This window comes from Anguilla anguilla, chromosome 4 (assembly GCF_013347855.1).
Source record: "Anguilla anguilla isolate fAngAng1 chromosome 4, fAngAng1.pri, whole genome shotgun sequence".
In the NCBI taxonomy this organism is placed as follows: domain Eukaryota; kingdom Metazoa; phylum Chordata; class Actinopteri; order Anguilliformes; family Anguillidae; genus Anguilla; species Anguilla anguilla.
Window position 1 is genome coordinate 19,180,107 of NC_049204.1, and position 17,507 is coordinate 19,197,613.

At 40.5% G+C, this 17,507-nt stretch overlaps 1 protein-coding gene across 1 annotated transcript in view; it reads right to left on the minus strand.

Moving 5' to 3' along the window:
- Nucleotides 1–17,507, minus strand: part of LOC118226433 (piezo-type mechanosensitive ion channel component 2-like) — a 122,302-nt gene that overhangs the window by 28,430 nt on the left and 76,365 nt on the right. Inside the window, exons 8-20 of the mRNA XM_035416041.1 lie at nucleotides 12,208–12,376; nucleotides 11,407–11,526; nucleotides 9,879–9,914; nucleotides 9,299–9,431; nucleotides 8,915–9,060; nucleotides 8,054–8,284; nucleotides 6,779–6,893; nucleotides 5,981–6,177; nucleotides 5,306–5,454; nucleotides 4,852–5,025; nucleotides 3,057–3,089; nucleotides 2,512–2,714; nucleotides 361–521 (exon numbers count right to left, since the gene is read on the minus strand). Of these exons, the coding sequence (XP_035271932.1) occupies nucleotides 361–521; nucleotides 2,512–2,714; nucleotides 3,057–3,089; nucleotides 4,852–5,025; nucleotides 5,306–5,454; nucleotides 5,981–6,177; nucleotides 6,779–6,893; nucleotides 8,054–8,284; nucleotides 8,915–9,060; nucleotides 9,299–9,431; nucleotides 9,879–9,914; nucleotides 11,407–11,526; nucleotides 12,208–12,376 (1,867 nt within the window). The remainder of the gene's footprint in view (nucleotides 1–360; nucleotides 522–2,511; nucleotides 2,715–3,056; nucleotides 3,090–4,851; nucleotides 5,026–5,305; nucleotides 5,455–5,980; nucleotides 6,178–6,778; nucleotides 6,894–8,053; nucleotides 8,285–8,914; nucleotides 9,061–9,298; nucleotides 9,432–9,878; nucleotides 9,915–11,406; nucleotides 11,527–12,207; nucleotides 12,377–17,507) is intronic.

Below are 17,507 nucleotides of genomic sequence, written 5' to 3' on the forward strand. Positions count from 1 at the left end.
GTTATGCTCAAAATATATCTCAGGGGGAAGGTGTGGCGCTATAATGTCTCATTTAATTAACAGATGCCCTTTGCAGATTTCATGATGAGTGCTAAGTTGGTTATTTACAGAAGCAATTAATGTGTTATCTTACTCAAAGTTAGAATAGCATTGACTGTTCTGGGACTCCAACTTGTAATCTTGGTTTACAAGCCCTGTTTCTTAAGTACTACTCCGCACAGGCAATTATCACCATTATCATACCTATCGCTACTATAAATATGCCTATTTGTTCTACTACTCAATCCCCTAGCTTGACTCCTTCTCTGGATCCTATTAATCATTAGGTTTTAAGAGTATGGGCCCAAAAGAAGCCCTGACCTCTTTGACAGACATCCAGATGATGTAGGAAGACACGATTTTGATAATGTGCAGCTCCAGCAGCCACCAGACAAAGATCTGCAGCTTGTGGAAGTACTCCAGGAACTTCAGGAACAGCACTGTCAGACGATCCACCACAAGATGCCATTTGTTCTTCAGATCTGTAAAAACACCATTCAAAAACAACATGATTATATAATTCTACAAACTCCATTTTTCTTATAGCCTGATAGAAATACTGCAAAATTATATCATTTATGAAGCCATTTTTTCTAGCAGAGAAGGGATTCAAACATATCTTAAGATAAGCACAAAATATTTATGATACATAAACACTAAATGGCAAAACTTATAACAAGGTAAAGTTATAAAAAGATATTTGTACAATTTTATATGAAATTTTATAATACTAGATGAAGAGGATGGTGTTAATTTGAGACCACCTGCTGACTTCATATTTGTTCATTAAATAAAAGTTAATGACAAGCTTCCGACAGCTGCCACTAGGGGCAGACACTACATTTAAATTATAGTGAACAGGGGCACTTCTACACCAGAGCTAAAACTGTCAGAAATGGTTAAATAGAATCTAGAACCTATTGTAATATACAGACCTTTTTTCAAACATGTTGTTTTGAAATGAAGGTAATATTCTATGCTATGCTGGAGAGATATTATACACCTTCCAATTACCACTGGATTCTTTTAGCCAGAACATAGAACATTGCCTACAATATTGAACATTGCTGACTGTTTCAGATTACTTATACTGAACAAATATATAAAATATCTATAACACTGATGGGCATTTCAAAATATAGCACTTTTTGAGTTTAAATGAAATAATTGCCTTTATGCATTTACAAAATGTTCTTATCAATGCTCAGCTCACTAGTTTTAACACAATCATACATTGATTAGGTAAATCATTATTAAACAGCAACTCAAATAAAAAAATTTGATCATAGAGTAAATATCCTGAGACACAAATGTTTGTTACTTGAGAATGATTCACATTTGTTTATTTAAATAATCCTACTTCTCTGTGCTGTGCCTCAAAGCAATTTTGAAAAATTTATACTACTGCTGTCATATGACTAACCCTATTAGAGAGAGAGAACATGGCAGCGCTGAGTGGTAATTAATAAACAGACCACTGCGTGTAAACACACTGGCTAACAAAGCTCTTTTAGGTTACTAACCAGGCCAATCAAGAGCAATTAATTTAAATAAATCCATTGTGCTCAGAATGTGACCACAGTGAGATTTCAGCTGATTGTGCCATCTGTGTTGCGTGAGTACAGTTAAAAACGTCAGTGTTCAGTGCATGTGATAACCTCAGAACATAAGAATGTCTGATGATGAGAGTAGGTCATATAGCTCGTCTAGGCTTGCATTTTGTGGTCGTGTGAGCTCAGTGAGAAATCGCTGCATTCAGTTAATTTGACAATGTGTGTGAGCAGCACAAAAAGAGAGCCTCTGTTCAGTGACTGGGCCTAAGGGGACTGTGGGGAAACTACAAAGAACTGGGCCCTTCCTCGCCACTGCCCTGAATCCTGTTTGCTCAGCCAACCAGTCTAGACGCTTTGATTCAGAAGTGCTCGCCTTCCTGTTCTGCCGTCTTGGTCTGATAAAAAGGATAATTCAGAATTTGGTTTTTCTGGGCCAGTGGTTAACGGTTTATGTTTTAGACTCCTGGTCATTGGCAGCAACATGGGGCATCTTTCTGGGGCTAATGCGCCATGAAGAATACCCTTATTTTCACTGTAGCTGCAGTGCCCCAAGGGGGAAAGGAAGTCTGTTTTTATTTTACCTCAATGTGGTATTCCTGTGTTCATGAATATTTGCCCATTCCAAGGTATATCTATTTCACGTGTAGTTCTGACCCAGCTCTCTGTGTTTTAAGTTGTTGCATTTAAATGAGGCAGAACCTGGGGATGTCGAACCACAAAGAATGAACTTTATGTGTGGTTCAAACAGAGGACTAAAGAGAACTATAAAGTGGCTGTGTTCACTTCATATGATCTTTTTGCTACAGCTATGCTGTTTGGATTGAAATGGATATACTGCTTAAGGGTTGCTGTTGTTAGAGCAAGAAATGCAGAGAGATTTAACAGGAGAACCCTGGGTCTACCTGCCTTCCTCAGGTACCTGAGCTCTGGGTGGTGGGCAGCTCCGTTGGGCCCCCGCTGGTCTTGCTGCCCTGTTCTGGTGCCTCCTTCTCATTCTTCTTCTCCACACCATCATCCAGTAGCACTTTGTCCCCTTCCTCCTCCTCCTTCTCTTTCTTAACCGAGCCCAGTGTCGCATTGATCATGGTGATGTCAGCCAGGCTGCCATCTTGGTTCACCAGCCTGGAGACACAGAGGACTGGTTTCCAGCTCCGAGCTGCTCCAAAACCTTTCCCCCTCCCCCTGCACGCTACCCTGCAGCAAGCAAGCCTAGGGACATTATGCTGTCCTTCACTATTGTGGGCTAGGTATTGTTTAGCTTCTTTTACTGCATAGCACAAAAGCAATGCACAGCCCACTGCCATATCTTTTAGCGAGTGTAGAAATGTAGGGGGACAGGGGACATTGATACTTAAACTTGACATCTCCTCCTGAGATAGAAGGAAATGGATCAGAGTTTAAGGTCAGGAAGCATGAAATGGCAGCATATCAAGGCAGGCATTTCATGTCTTCAGTAAGACTTACTCATTCTGAAGGATGGGTATTTTTTGCTTGATGCTATGCAAACGGCAATTGACAGGAAGAAGGAATAAAAAGGAGAACACAGCAGACATGTCAAACAGGATTTAGTCTACAGGCTGTTGAGTGTTGAGCTTCTGGTCAGACATGATTAAAAGGAGGGAATGACAACAAGACTCAGGATGAGTAGCCAAATGTCTACCCTGAAGAGGATTCTTCTGTCAAAGAGAATTTGTACGAATGGCATGCTTGTGTGTTTAAAGATCACTGGAATCGGGATTTGGAATGGGAATCATACAGTAAGATGGGTTTGGTCTCCAAAGTGTGGTGATGCAGAGAGATGCAAAAAGATTAAGGAGGCAAAGGCTGCATTTCTCTCAAAACAAGATTCATTAGAGAAAAATAAATATTTGAATACAAAAAATGGGTGTGAAAAACAGTCATACTCTGAATATTTTTCTCACCTGGCAAAGCGTTCTGAAATTCAGCCTTGACAAACCTTGACCAGATTTAACCTTATTTAATAGAACCACACACACAACCCCCCCCCCCCCCCCCCCCCCACACACACACACACACGCAACCACAGACATGCACGCACACACACGTGCACGCACATACACACACACACACAGACACACACACATGCGCGCGCACGCACGCACGCACACACAGAACCACAGACACACTGGTGCTCCTTGAGTATCCATATATTGACAACCCACATAGAGATGAGATGAGCAGAAAGACAGTCTCCTTATAGAATTAATCGGAGTTCAGAAAGCAAGCGATTACCCACCTATTCACGATCAGATAGACACGGCCATTGACTTTGGCATGGCTGTGCGAGATGGGAAATGGAAATGGATGGAGGAGGAGAAGAAATGAGAGACAGGGGGATGTTAAAGAGAGGACAGGAAGAAGGCAGACAAACCCAGAGGACAGAAGAAAATAAGCAGCGGACAGGCAGAATGGATTTCATACTTGTTCAGGGCGTGTTCACAAAACACTGAAACTTTTCATTATAATTACTCAGCGTGACAGTTTTCCAAAAGACCACTGGAGGTGAAATACATTCTTTACATTGATGATATGCCACAACAGGGCCATTCGTCGAACCATCCCTGTACCCCAGAGGGAGTATAATTCAGGATGGCATTATAAAAGCTGTATGTTAGCAACATGATGACAACATTAATAAGAAGTCTGCAAAGGCCATGAATTATTGTGATGGATTTTGAAATTAAGCGGAATAAAGGAAAGGAACGGTACAGCGGAATGGTCATGAATGAAAGCGCCAAGGGGATGTATGGAATGTGATGGGATCTGAAAAGTTGCCTGAAGCCACCGGGTATCTGCCTCTTCAAGTTAATGTTTTCCAATAACCACGTCTCTACGGCTGAAATTAACAGAACCACTGGATCCACTCAGCAATGTCTGACATTTTATAAATGATAAGCATATTGTTAACAGTGTCTATCCCACATCATATCCAGAGTGTTCTATTTAAAAGTCAGACACTAACACCAAATCAGTTACTGCATATGTAACAGTAGCATGTAGAAAAATCAGGCTATCATTTAAACACTGCCCATATGATGGCTGACTTGTTAACCAGTTTACATTTTCAGCCTTTCAGATTATGATTAAAATGTTTAAATGATGCCACCAGAGACATGATTATACTCGGCATACACAATGCTGAATAGTGTTTAAAACCCCATGCCCTTGTTCTTTTGGGTACATCTTTAGAATAGAATGACTGCAACCTCTTTCAGAGCTCAGACGGACTAGAGCTGACCTATAAATGGTACTCTCGTGCTTGGCCACAACAGCCTTGAGGTCAGTGAGCTGCAGGAAACGCTCATGGAAGTAGTGCAGGTGGAGGATGCAGACCAGCAGGAAGGAGGTGGGGATAAATATCCTGGTGAAGAGAGCTGGCACTGAGAACTGCTCCAAGCCCAGGTCCTCCAGCCTACAGGGGGAGTCAGAGAGACATCCATCCTCAGACCCAAATCTACAGAGTATGCTTTGTCACCAGTCCTGCTACTGTATTTCCAATTGACCAGAGGTTTATACCTGTATATAACTGTTCAATATGTTTATGCAGTTCTATCACCTTTCATGGTAATGAAAAAGTGATGGTAAAATGATGGTATATTATGTAATTGATCAGACACTAACACATAATCCCAGAATAACCCCATAATCTCTAGTAAATAGATGTAGGCATGAATTGAGAAGGAATAACTCACTCTTCTTTATCCATTCCAGTCATATTTGACCACACTTGTACAGAAGACTCAAACTGGAAGGTGTAGACAAGTATGAGGACCAACATTGTGTAAACCACTACTGACATCCAGAAGTATTTCAGGATCCTTCTCCACCACTCATAGTGCACCTAGGAGTTAAAAGAGATGTTAATGAAAACAATGTGACATTTTCAGAATTGTGCAAAATCAAAATAAGACACAAAGGCCAGGTGAAATAATGACAAAAGTCTAGTTCAATTCAAAAGTCTCATAAATAAGCCTTGTCATTTATGCTGTTTCGAATTACGTGCTGTCATCGTAATAATCAGAAAGTTGGGACAGACTTCTGGCTTTATTATGCATTGAGCATTGAAAAAAACAGTATGGATAAATAAGATGAACGTTGAATTTAAATCAAACTGTATTTCTTAGATATTAGTATCTTTGACATAGTGTCTTCGACTATCAGAGACAACTGGTGGACTGCGCAGAATACAGATTCATTCCAGATATGTATGCCTCCAGCACTGGAATTGAACTGTACAAGTATCGACTATAAATCTATCATTTCTTACATAGTTGGTTCATGATAAGCATCGCTAACATCTTGAAGGTTACTGATTTGATATTAAATGTTCTAAAGTTGCTTTAGAGACACTGGAAGGAAAGACCCACCTGATACAATGCCACACAGAAGAGGAATAGCATCATGTATATGATCTTGTACATCACGATTCTACCCTCGAAGCTGACGAAGAAGAACATGCCCCCGCAGATGTAGATCCAGTACTTGACGAACATGGCCATCACCATATTCCCCAGGACCTGAACCATATCCTTTTCACCACCATCTTCATCATCTTCCTCCTCCTCTATTAAAAAATGTAATGATTTTCAAATCTTTGAAATATTAACGTAGGTGGTGTCCATTCTTCATATACTATATCAGATATTCAAATTTTCAGGGTCATAAGTTACGCATCATATGAGATTTTATTTTTAAAAATTTACATGCAGGCCAATTGTGTGCAAGTGTGACTGCATTCCTCTGACCCACTAAAATTTTCTTTTCCAGAACAATAAACATTGATTCAATAAAATTTCAGTTGCTTGGACCAAAGCTGAAAAATGATACACAAACATTGTAATAATTCAAGATAAACAATGAAGTTTATTTATCCTAGATGTCTGGGAAAGATTGTTCCAGGTTCCCCTTACCAGAAAACAAAGGTTCCAAATTCTGTGCTTTTACAAGACAAAATAAGAGCTTCCTACATAAGTGAACCAAGTTTCACGTCATCGACCTTAAATGAAGTACCACATTCTGGATGCCCCCTCTATCACAAATAGCACACAGGCAAAAGCCAATCAGTCAACCCCCTGGCAGCCCAGCCAATTATATCATCAATCAGTTGGCAGAGAGCAGGGCTGGACTTCCTTGCAGTGTTTAAGATGGTTCCCTTGAGGCCTCACCCTTCCTGTGAGCGTCCACCCTGACGTCGGAGAGCACGGCCTCTTCCCTCAGCTTCTCCCTCCTCTCGGTCAGCGCCTGTCTCAGCAGCAGCCAGAAGCTCAGGAGACACAGTATCTGCACACACAGGGCAACATTCCACACTCAACACCCTGCATACCAGGGATTCCACAGGCCACCATACTTTACTTCACATATTACAGCCCTTCTGGGCTTAAAGACTCTCCTCAGCAGCTTTGTCCATGTCCCGACCCCATATTAACATGGAGAATGCAGAAAAATAGGTAAGTCCCCTGAACATGCATTTTTATGGCGTTTTAAAAGGGCGTACGTTATGTGAGATTGCGACCCAGCTAATTTTTATTCTGGCACACAGATCCTCACAAAAGACATAAGTAATCAAATCAAATCACTTAAACAAGCGTTGGCAGTGGGGCATAATAGAGAAGTTGGCTTGAAACTCTAAGATTGTAGGTTTGATTCCCAGGTGGAGGACTGCTGGTGCACCCTTGAGGAACTAGATTCAGTAAATATCCAGCTGTATAAATTAATTGGTTGTAAAGAATGTAAGCTGTGTAAGTCTGCGACATGCCTAAAATGTAATGTAATACTTTAAGGTGAAATATAAATAAATGAACCCCAGAGTAAATGTTGTACTGGCTCATTCTTCTGCTAGTTCGTTGTACAATGCATATAATCACTACTCCCAGACAAAACAGCTGAAATTTGTGGTTACTGGTGGTGTTGGTCCCAGTATAACTCAGAGGTGCATAAAACAGTTAATGCCAAAGAATGCATTTCTGTTTGTAACATGCTAGTTCGACATAAAAATGTATTTATTCACATGAAAAAGGCATATAGAAACCAGTAACAGAACTAGCAATGAACAGTTTTTCATTATAAACTCAGCATTATCAAATGAATCCAGAAATGACAAAATAACTTATTTTATTGTATCATCTGAGTCACCATGAAATCTTAGTTTAACTCCATCAACAATTTTTTTGATTGCTATATTATTGTCAACTGAAAATTTAAAACTTAATCACTACACAGGCAGTGAAATCACATAAGAGACTTTTACAAAATAACAACCACATAAATGTCTGATTGATGGTCTAGTTGAATCATGGGCTCGGAATCCTTAAGGACAAAAAATATGTCACACAAATTTATAGTGGGTGTGTGTGTGTTAAGTTACTCAACTGAAAAAAGAGAGACTTTTTTCAGTTGAGTAAACACGCGAATGTTGAGACTCGGAGTTGAGAGGGACCCACCTTTGACCCCAGCTCCCGAAAGGGCACTTCTTTTCTTAGGAAAAGCCCTGGGACAGGCTGTACGAGCTCGAAGCTCCAGATGTACTGCAGGATCAGCAGCAGGTTCCCATACAGCACCATGAAAGGGGACGTGAGCATGGCGTACTTCCGCCGGTCCCGCACCATCCACAGCAAGCAGGACCATATCAGAAAGACGAAGGTCAGCCAGCTGACGTACGTGATGCTCCAGGCCTGCGAACGGGGAAACCTCCGTTAGAGAGCGAGCCAAAGCTTCGCCTCGCTTCAAAACCGGGCCGGGCGCTGTCAGCAGAATCTCTTTGAGTGACACAGGCCTGACCTATTCTGTAGAAACATAACTATTAATACGTTCCCGTTTATCACAAATTCTGATATACCTAACTAGGCACTTGACAGCATTGATTCACTTTTAACCAACAAATTGAAACAGTATCCAGAGAGCAGTTATTTCTGAGTCTAGCGTATTAGACCTCGAAACCTATTCAGAGGTGAAAAGTATCCTCCAAATTACAAGAAACTGAATCTGTCTAGCGTGGAAATTCATAAAGAGGGATAATGGGCGATTTTCCTAAATTCACCCATCAGAGAACTTAGAGGTGCGGATTGAGCGAGGCCTACTTTGCAGACACGAGGTTTAAGATATCTGATGATGCGGTAGGCCGGCGAACAAAGAGGAGACTCGCTCTACAGCGTAGCATCAGAAGGCTCTTCACACATGGCACGCATTACACAGAGGCACAATGACGGCTTTAACCTGTCACAGCTAATGACTAAATCGGCCCCCGCCATGGAAGCGGAGGGGGCGGGCGGGACTCTCCTGAAAGGGGGTCCTGTTTCACTCACCATCATGGCGATCAAAGCACAGATGTAGCTTTGCTTCATGACGAATCTGAACACCGTGACTAAAGTGCTCGCTCTGGCGCTCTCCGCCGCCTCCGAAATCTCCTGGCGATCCTCGGTGACCTCATAGACACTGTCGTCCTTCTTCCCTGCCGGGGGGGACGAAGGGAACCGGGGTGGGGGGGAGGAGGGGTTGGTTAGTATTGCAAACTGTCAGATGAATGAAAATCACCTAATTCATAAACCGCAGCCTTGAAAGTCTAAGCCCCCTGTTTTCACGCTCTTGGTAACTTTTACTAACAGCTTATTTCCCAGAAGTGTTGTTCTTTCCCCAGTGCTGAAACATGTCGGTATTTTTATGATGTTTGGAGTGTGGGTGAGACTCACCTGACTCCCCGTCTCCATGGTCCATTTTGTACTGCGGTGTGGAGTACAGATCCAGCCCTAAAGGCCCATTTTCACTGTTGGGGGTGGACGGGGTGAAGTCCAAAGGGGTCCCGTTGGAGGTCACCACCAACACCTGGGGTACAACACACTCATGAGCCTCACCATCTCACAGGGAATGCATCCACTTAATGATCAACTTTTGACATGGATTATACAATTTCTGTTCATTTCAAACTACTGAAAAACATCTGCAAAATAACAAGAAGGTGAAATATTAAATGTACCATTGAATAATGAGTCAATTTCAATTTTGAAGCACTTTTTGTACAGACAGAAAACAAGGCTAATTAATTTGTATTAGAATTCATTCATTTTTAAGCATGGATACTTTTCTTATTACTGCCATTTAATTACATAGTGGGAAACCTTATATACAGTGAGTAATAATGGCAACAATGTACAATGTTTGTTTTTACAAACAATAGCAGTGATCAAATTAACTCGCTATCCAAGCAATGCATAACAAGAGCCATGCTATTCAAACAAATTTAATATTGGCTTGAAATATTTGTGTACTAACTTCAGATGTCCCATAGCCATCTTGAGTTGACAGAAGCTGCAAAATAGCAAAAGAACATAAGGTGGATTATTAATAGACAGTGTAAGCTGTGTTGTCCCTGATAAGCAGGAACAATGCAGCCGAGCCCTGTTTCATAAAGGCTCCATCACTCATGCGAACCACAAGACTAAAAGCACTTCCGTATTTCATGTTAGGTGGACTCTGTTGCAGCTGTTAGGGGAATGGAGCTTTCATGATAAGCTGGGTACAGCTAGGGCCGGTCCAGACTCCAGAGAGATGTATAGCCCTGTTACTTCCCTTTGAGAGAGATGACTACAGAATGAATAGAATGAAAAAAGACCTAAGACTCACAGCAGACCGGATTACCTGTGGTCATTAATTCATGAGTACAACAGAATGCACCAGATTTAATAATGAGTTCCTCTACACTTCCTTAAGGAAATCACCCGTTTTTATAACTTTGGATTTCATTAACATTTGTGTGTTCTGAAATAAATGATAGATTTATTAAATCCTAAATATCAATATTCATTTACATCTGAACACAATGGGCTATATTTTAACGATCTAAGCGCATGGTCTAAAGCGCATGGCGCAAGTGCATTTAGGGCGTGTCCAAATCCACTTTTGCTAGTTTAACAGCGGATAATCTGAGTGAAAATTAAAACGCATGGTTCAAAGGGATGGACTTAGTCTTTATTAATCATAGGTGTGTTTTGGGCATAACATGAAATAAACAAATCAGTGTCATCTCCCATTCCCTTTAAAAGCCAGGTGCGCTTGCACCTTGGCGGATTGCTATTATAATGGCGGATTTGCCAAATATTTTTGATAAATATTATGACTAACCATTATGACATGTATTTTTTTTTAAATATCGCGTGTTGTGCACCCGCCTATGTAGGCGCATATTACTATCTTAATAATGCACCCTTAAAATAACAGCAAAATACTGCGCCATTGACTTAAGATCAGGTTATTGTTGATCAATCACGCAATCGCTTTCCGCTGCCTCAAGATAGCAATGCGCCAACAATGCGCCTGACCACACCTCATTTTAAGACCAACACGCCCATAGGCGCTCAGATGGGTGCAAGTACATTTGCTATTTAAACAAAGTGGGTGCTGGACAGGAAAATGACAACTGCGTCGGTCTGAAACTAGCAAAGACACTTGCGTTGCGCTTGGCGTCGCTTTGTGCTGGGTGTAAGATAGAGCCCAATGTTTCAACATATATGCTAAACCTAGAATCTAGGATTAACACAAATCTGTTTTGAGTTAAACTGCCTGCCAAATGTAACCCAAAAAAAAAATATTCAAGCATTTGACTCACAGTTTGGTCTGAGTTTACGGAACTACGTTTATGGAGTTTACGAAACAGCATTTAGCATTAAACTGTGTTTTACTGAGCATCGATTAGATTTTTTTCAACACAAACAGGAAGTAGAATTCTCAGAAAAGTAACTTGGAGTCCAGCTAATCTGTGCAGCTCTGAGGAGCCAAGTAAACAGAAAGCAGACACACGTACGTTTCTTTCGTCTGTGCTGTGGTTCGCTGTTCTCCACATGTCACACTTCTTCTCTGACATGTTTTCTGTATCGCTGCATACAGACTGCTCTCTCATGTCCCCATCTCCTTGCTCAGACACCTAGGAATCACACATACCACAGCTTACCCACTGGGACAGCAATCTTTAAAACTGCTCTGTTCCACTGACAATTCCCAACAGATGAATGGGCCAATACCAAATTAACACACTGCTGTCTTAACAATGTCATTCTTACCTCTAATATACACACGTACTGGTTCGCTATATGAAACTGCTGCTTTTCGTTGTAACCGAAACATCAGTATTTGGCTGAAGATATCCTTTCAAATGACAATGTGTTCTATGAAAGTTCATCTGTATGGGATCTTACAGCCAGCATGTTAATCATAATATAAAAATGGAGAATCAAATTACCATGCATGCAAATAGGATTTTTGCTATGAAAGAATTGACACAAAGGAGCTGAATGCATAGACAAACACTCTTAGTGTCATCAAATTTAGACAGGGTAATACACAGTGAATCACTGTTTAATTTAGCAAACAAACAGCCACAACCAAGCAATGTATGCAATCACACCCTGGAATGACAGTATATCAGTATTGTACACAGTAATACATTATTCGTTCAATCTCATTTTATTAGGATACACAACCCCACAATGATAAATTTGGCCAGCATGTTTACAGGAATAATAATGAATTGCCTAAACTATTATTCATGCTACTTGGCAGAACAACTGGACAACCTAGGGAGAAGAAGCAGGAACTCAATGCTTACAGTGCCGACAGGTTCCTGGAGCCACAGTCGAATGAGGGTGGCGAGGGTGTAGTACAGAACCAACAGCATGATGGGATTGACAAAGTGGTGCCACTCCAGTTGAGGGTTGACTATAAACTTCCAGGTGTGTGAGCAGTCACTTTGAATAACGGATGGCATGCCAAATAAACTGTGAAGAGAGGAAGGGTAAATGACACATCTTAAGACCATTAATCTCAACCACTTCAGAGGAAGAACATAAGTAAACGAAAAAAACAAATGTTCTTCAACTGAGTCCCTCCTTGTTTTGGGGACCGTTCCATAAATGCGTTCAAATGTAATAATGACAAAATATGCATTATTTAAAAGAACACAATTCCAGACCACAAATTTCATAATATAATTAGTCCCACCCTTCACTCATTTCCTTGTCTTCCATCCCTTGCAAATGCATTACAGTAACTAAGTTACTCAAAGTAACTATGTGGACCCAGAATTTAACTGAGTAATCCCAAAAAGAAAACAGATGAAATTGCATTTATTTAAAGTAACAAAGCAACCCAGAGAAGTAGCCAAAGAAGCCCTCAAAGAAACCTAATAGGCCTCTGCAGTAACTGAGCAAGTCCTCAAAATAAACGATTAAACCTTAAGCTCTCATTCCCCTTTGACCCAAACTATACTGAAAGCAATATTTTTCAGTTATTCATTCTCATGTATGTTCTCAGGGTTTCGAATACCTTGACTGATTTTCAGCTATCTGGATGGTTAATGCCATGTCCCATGCCTGCTCCTAGCCCATCAAGGTGCTATCAGCATGAACAAAATGCATTACACTTGCATTGCAGAAGATTTGCTTCAGGGTGGCATAAATACTCAGGAGAAATATCTTGGTTTTGAACTGCAAAGCCTGGTGTTTTATGGTTTTTAATCATGAATGACGAGGGGACTACAGGGGAACATACATATCAAATGGCTTGGAACTTTGGGACTTTTCAGTAGTTTTTTTTAACTTTCAGAACTTGCTCATTTCCTGTCTCTGCATGCTTAATTCCTTCTTGATGAGAGCACATGGTAGCTGACCCATAATATAATTCTGGTCATAAGCACTCACTTGACACATTCTTCATTTGTTTTGTTTTTCAGGTATTTTTTTAAATACACAGTGGAAGAGAATGTACTGTAAATCATTCATGTTGCATCCATATCAGGTAACATCCTGCATGCAACATGAATGATTTACTTTGACAAAAAAATTATTTGAGAGTAAGAACATGCAGCACAGTAGTAATACATCACCATCAGATTTGTTACACTTTTGTTTTTATGGCTAACTTTTTAGTGGAGGGTGGGAGAATCTCTATTTGGTTCCCTCGACATTAAAAATGAATCAGGCACCTCTGTGTGAGCAATGCATTAGATGACTAGCTGTCAGACCCCTAGAATTCATTGCTACTCAATATCGATTTCAGCTTACGCAAGGATCAAAGGTACCACATCCTTTCAGATGGTGATTAGCCAGACCAATCAGAGAGCTCAATCAGTGATGCAGGCGGCAGCTCCCTCCAAAGCTACACACTCTCACACAGGCTGCTGTAAAAAGGGGCTACATGATTCTTTGAAGGTTTCACTGAACCTCAAACAAATTTATATACCTCATATAGGATCCCTCTGCTAAATTATTTTAAAGCCTATACGATGTAAGACCTGCATACCGGTATTGCAGCAAAGCTCTTCTCAGAAGGTCATGTGAGCACTGCAGTGTCACTGTCCACCCAGCAATCAGTGACACAAATTGTGTCTGTGCCCAATTACAATTCTAGCATACCAACAATGTGACATTATCCCCTTGGCTATTTCTAATGGTGTAAATGCCACAATGGCTGCAGAGGTTTCATTGCTAAGCTTTAAAAGTCATATGCAAATGCAGGCGGGTTCATTCAGTTCTCAAAAGCTTAACTATTATTGGTCACTCTGTACACAAATATTGTGTGAATTTCCAAGTAAATAGATTATATACATAGATGTTTACACACAATTTTATTTTAAGGAGTAGAGAGCAGCAGTTTACAATGGCCAATGCAGTTCTTTTTGGAGGAAGCTTGTCTGCACCTGGGAATGAAGGCTGCATCATGTGACCTCACTATTGTGATTACAGGCAGGAAATGGAACAGTTAGCGCCGTTCAGCTCTCTCACTCAGCACCTGCATAAACCAAGGCCATCCCTGTCAGCAACTGCACTGTGGTCTCCTGTCTGGAAAAGCAGCATTGTCCAAAAGGAACTGCTACCCTACGTCATAAATGCAAAACAAGGGCAAGTTCCTTCTCACTTTAAGGATATTGTACGAACTATTCAAACAGCAGTTTTTGTTCTACAAAATTTCTGTGTGCATACATGATCAGAATCCATCATTAATTAGTTGTAAAATTTTCTTAAAGTGAGAGGGAAGTTCCCATTGTCATTGCCATTCCAATTATTTGGAACAAAGTCTAAAAATACACTGAACAAACTATATTCCTATATTCCTTGGAACCCACAATTATACAAATTTCCACAAATGGTCTACAATTCCTCGCAAAACAAGTAATGCAGTCATCATGCGAGTGCATACATCAAAGCATAATATAGAAATGCAGAAAGGCAGTTCTATGTGCTATTCCAGTTACTGAAATTCAGCCTACCTCAATTGACATGGTTTGGCTTGGGAATTCTGTTTTTTTGTTTTGGGGGGGGGGGGGGGGGGGGGGTTCTCAAGTAATCAACTTCATATCCACTTTGTCTCTGGGTCACGGTAGGAATCACTCATATGTGGTGCTTTGAATACTTCTTTTAATGTGTGCTCTGTTGTAAACGGATAGTTCACTGTAAAGGAGTACTGAATACCAAAACTGTGATTCACAAGTGCACACGCTGTTCTCAATAAAATGTGCAAAGCAACTGCAAGAAATGCAAGCATAACAGAGCCACTGGGGACACACAGCCTGTGCCAGGGCTGTTAAATAATCTTTTTTCAATCAATGGCTCAAAAGGTAGCTTAAGGACTAAATCAGATAAGGACCCGGGCTTGGAACATGGAGGCTATACATTCAAATCTCAGGTGGGGTATGGGCATAGTACATGTGAGTCAGGCACTTAAACAGAATTGCTTCAGCAAAATTCCCAGCTGTACAATTGAATGACATCCAAAAACTCTAAGCTGTGCAAGTCACTCTGAATAATGATTTCTTCCGAGTAAATGAATAATAATGAAAGAGATAAGAGCTGCTTAATTGGTGGATGGGTGGTTGTCCATATCACTCTCTAATACACCAAATGATGTTTTAATTTTATGTCCACCTGACAACTATCATCCCTTAGACAAAAGCTGCTGGTTTTTTTGTTTGAGCCAGCTGTTAGAAAACAACTGTCAGCAGGAATCTCACGGAAATTAAAATCCCCCTCATTTTGTTCCTGTTTTCACTTGAATTACCACCCTCTGTGTTTTGGCAGGAAGAAACACATTAAAAAAATTGGCAAACAATTATCAGGAGGGGTCAATTTGTGCTGGCACATGGCTGTACTGTAAGGTCTCTATATACACAGTCTGAAACCTGTATATATCCAAATTACATCCGCAGTCTGTTGTTTGTAAATACACACTTTACTTTTCTGAACATAACCTTTCAATGTAATGTCAAGTGACTGGATAGTAACCTATTGAATGAAACATTTCTTGATATTAAATACAGCTAAAAAAAATGTGTTCATTTTTCCAAATGATTAATCAAAGGTTATATATGAACATCTAAATTGCTTCAGGCAGTAAACATGCGCGCATATTAAACTGACTGAAAGGATGGTAAAAACGCCCTGTTGAGTCCTGGGAGAACGGTTGCCATGTGCAGTTCACTGCCAGCATGATAAACACACTTCTGCTCCCGGCATATTCCAAGAACCACACGCACCACAAGCCATGTGAGCCTATCGGGTCTCCAAGGGATGTTTTCATTTAACGCCCGTTTCGTATTCAGGTCTGTTTTCATGCTTTTAATGACGTTTTAACGAAGGGCTTAAAGACAAGAATCTTGTGAGAAAAACAACTCCAGCGGCCTCATTTACACAGCATTAAAGTGAACAAACACAATTCAGAGAAATGGCTCTGAAGGAGCACAGGGATCAGGGAATTGTTCAGGTTCAATTCCTGTTGCCATTAAGAGTGAAATGATCAATTCAGGACCGACCTCTGATAGGCAAGCATTTGTAAGGACATTCATAAAACTATGAAACTATGTACTACAATATATCACATAGCACAGTATGTGTTTTTTGTTTACAGCACAGTTTACATTACCTGGTTCCCAGTTAAGAGAAAAGAAAACAATGTGTTTCCACTGATGCCTGAGCATACACAGATGATGACACAAATGTATGCAACCCACCAGTATCTCAAATTATACATTCATTTCCAAAAAAAGTGTAATAAATATTTTAATCTGAAGTGTTTTATCATTGCTGAATATTTTGGAGGGATATCTGACCATTTCTCTGTACATAATCTTTCATGATCCTTCTAATCCTTCAGCCTGCACTTGTGGACTGCCCTCTTCAATTGAAACCACAAATGTTTTGATTCCGTCCAAGACTGGAGACTGAGATTACCATGGCAAAACAGTGATTTTGTGGTCATTTAACCATTTCCTGGTTGATTTTGAGGTATTCTTGAGAATCACTGTCTTCCTGAAAGATCCATTTTCAGTCAGGTTTAAAGTCCCTGGCAGAGAGGACCAGATTTTTGGCCAAAATGTCTTGGTACTTGCAGGAATTCTATTGACCTTAACAAGAGTCTCAGGACCAATAAATGCAAAACAATCCCGTAACATCAAAGAAACACCACCATATTTCACCAAAGGTATGACGTTCTTTTGAACATTCTTTTCTATATTGGTCTTCTCTGACCATAATGCCTGGTTCCAGTTGAAGTTCCATGGAGTTGAGCAAACTCCAGATGCTTATTGTTGTCCATTGCTTTTTCCCTAGAAGAGGCTTTTTTTCTGGCAACCCTTCCAAAAAGGCTGTTAATATGGAGGTGGCATCTAATGTACATTTTAAGACTTTGTGTCTCCAAGATACAACCAAGATTTGTAGACCGGCAGCTGAAGGTCACATTTTTTTCGTTGTCTATCAAACCACTGTGAATGAGGGGAAAATGTACGTACTTGCATCTGCCACCAGGCTAGTTTACTACTATTCCAGGGGTTTGGAGAACCTTAACTATTGACCCAATAGTGGAAAAGTACAATTTTTTGTCTTTTATTTATTTGTTTATGGCCATTTCTTGACACCT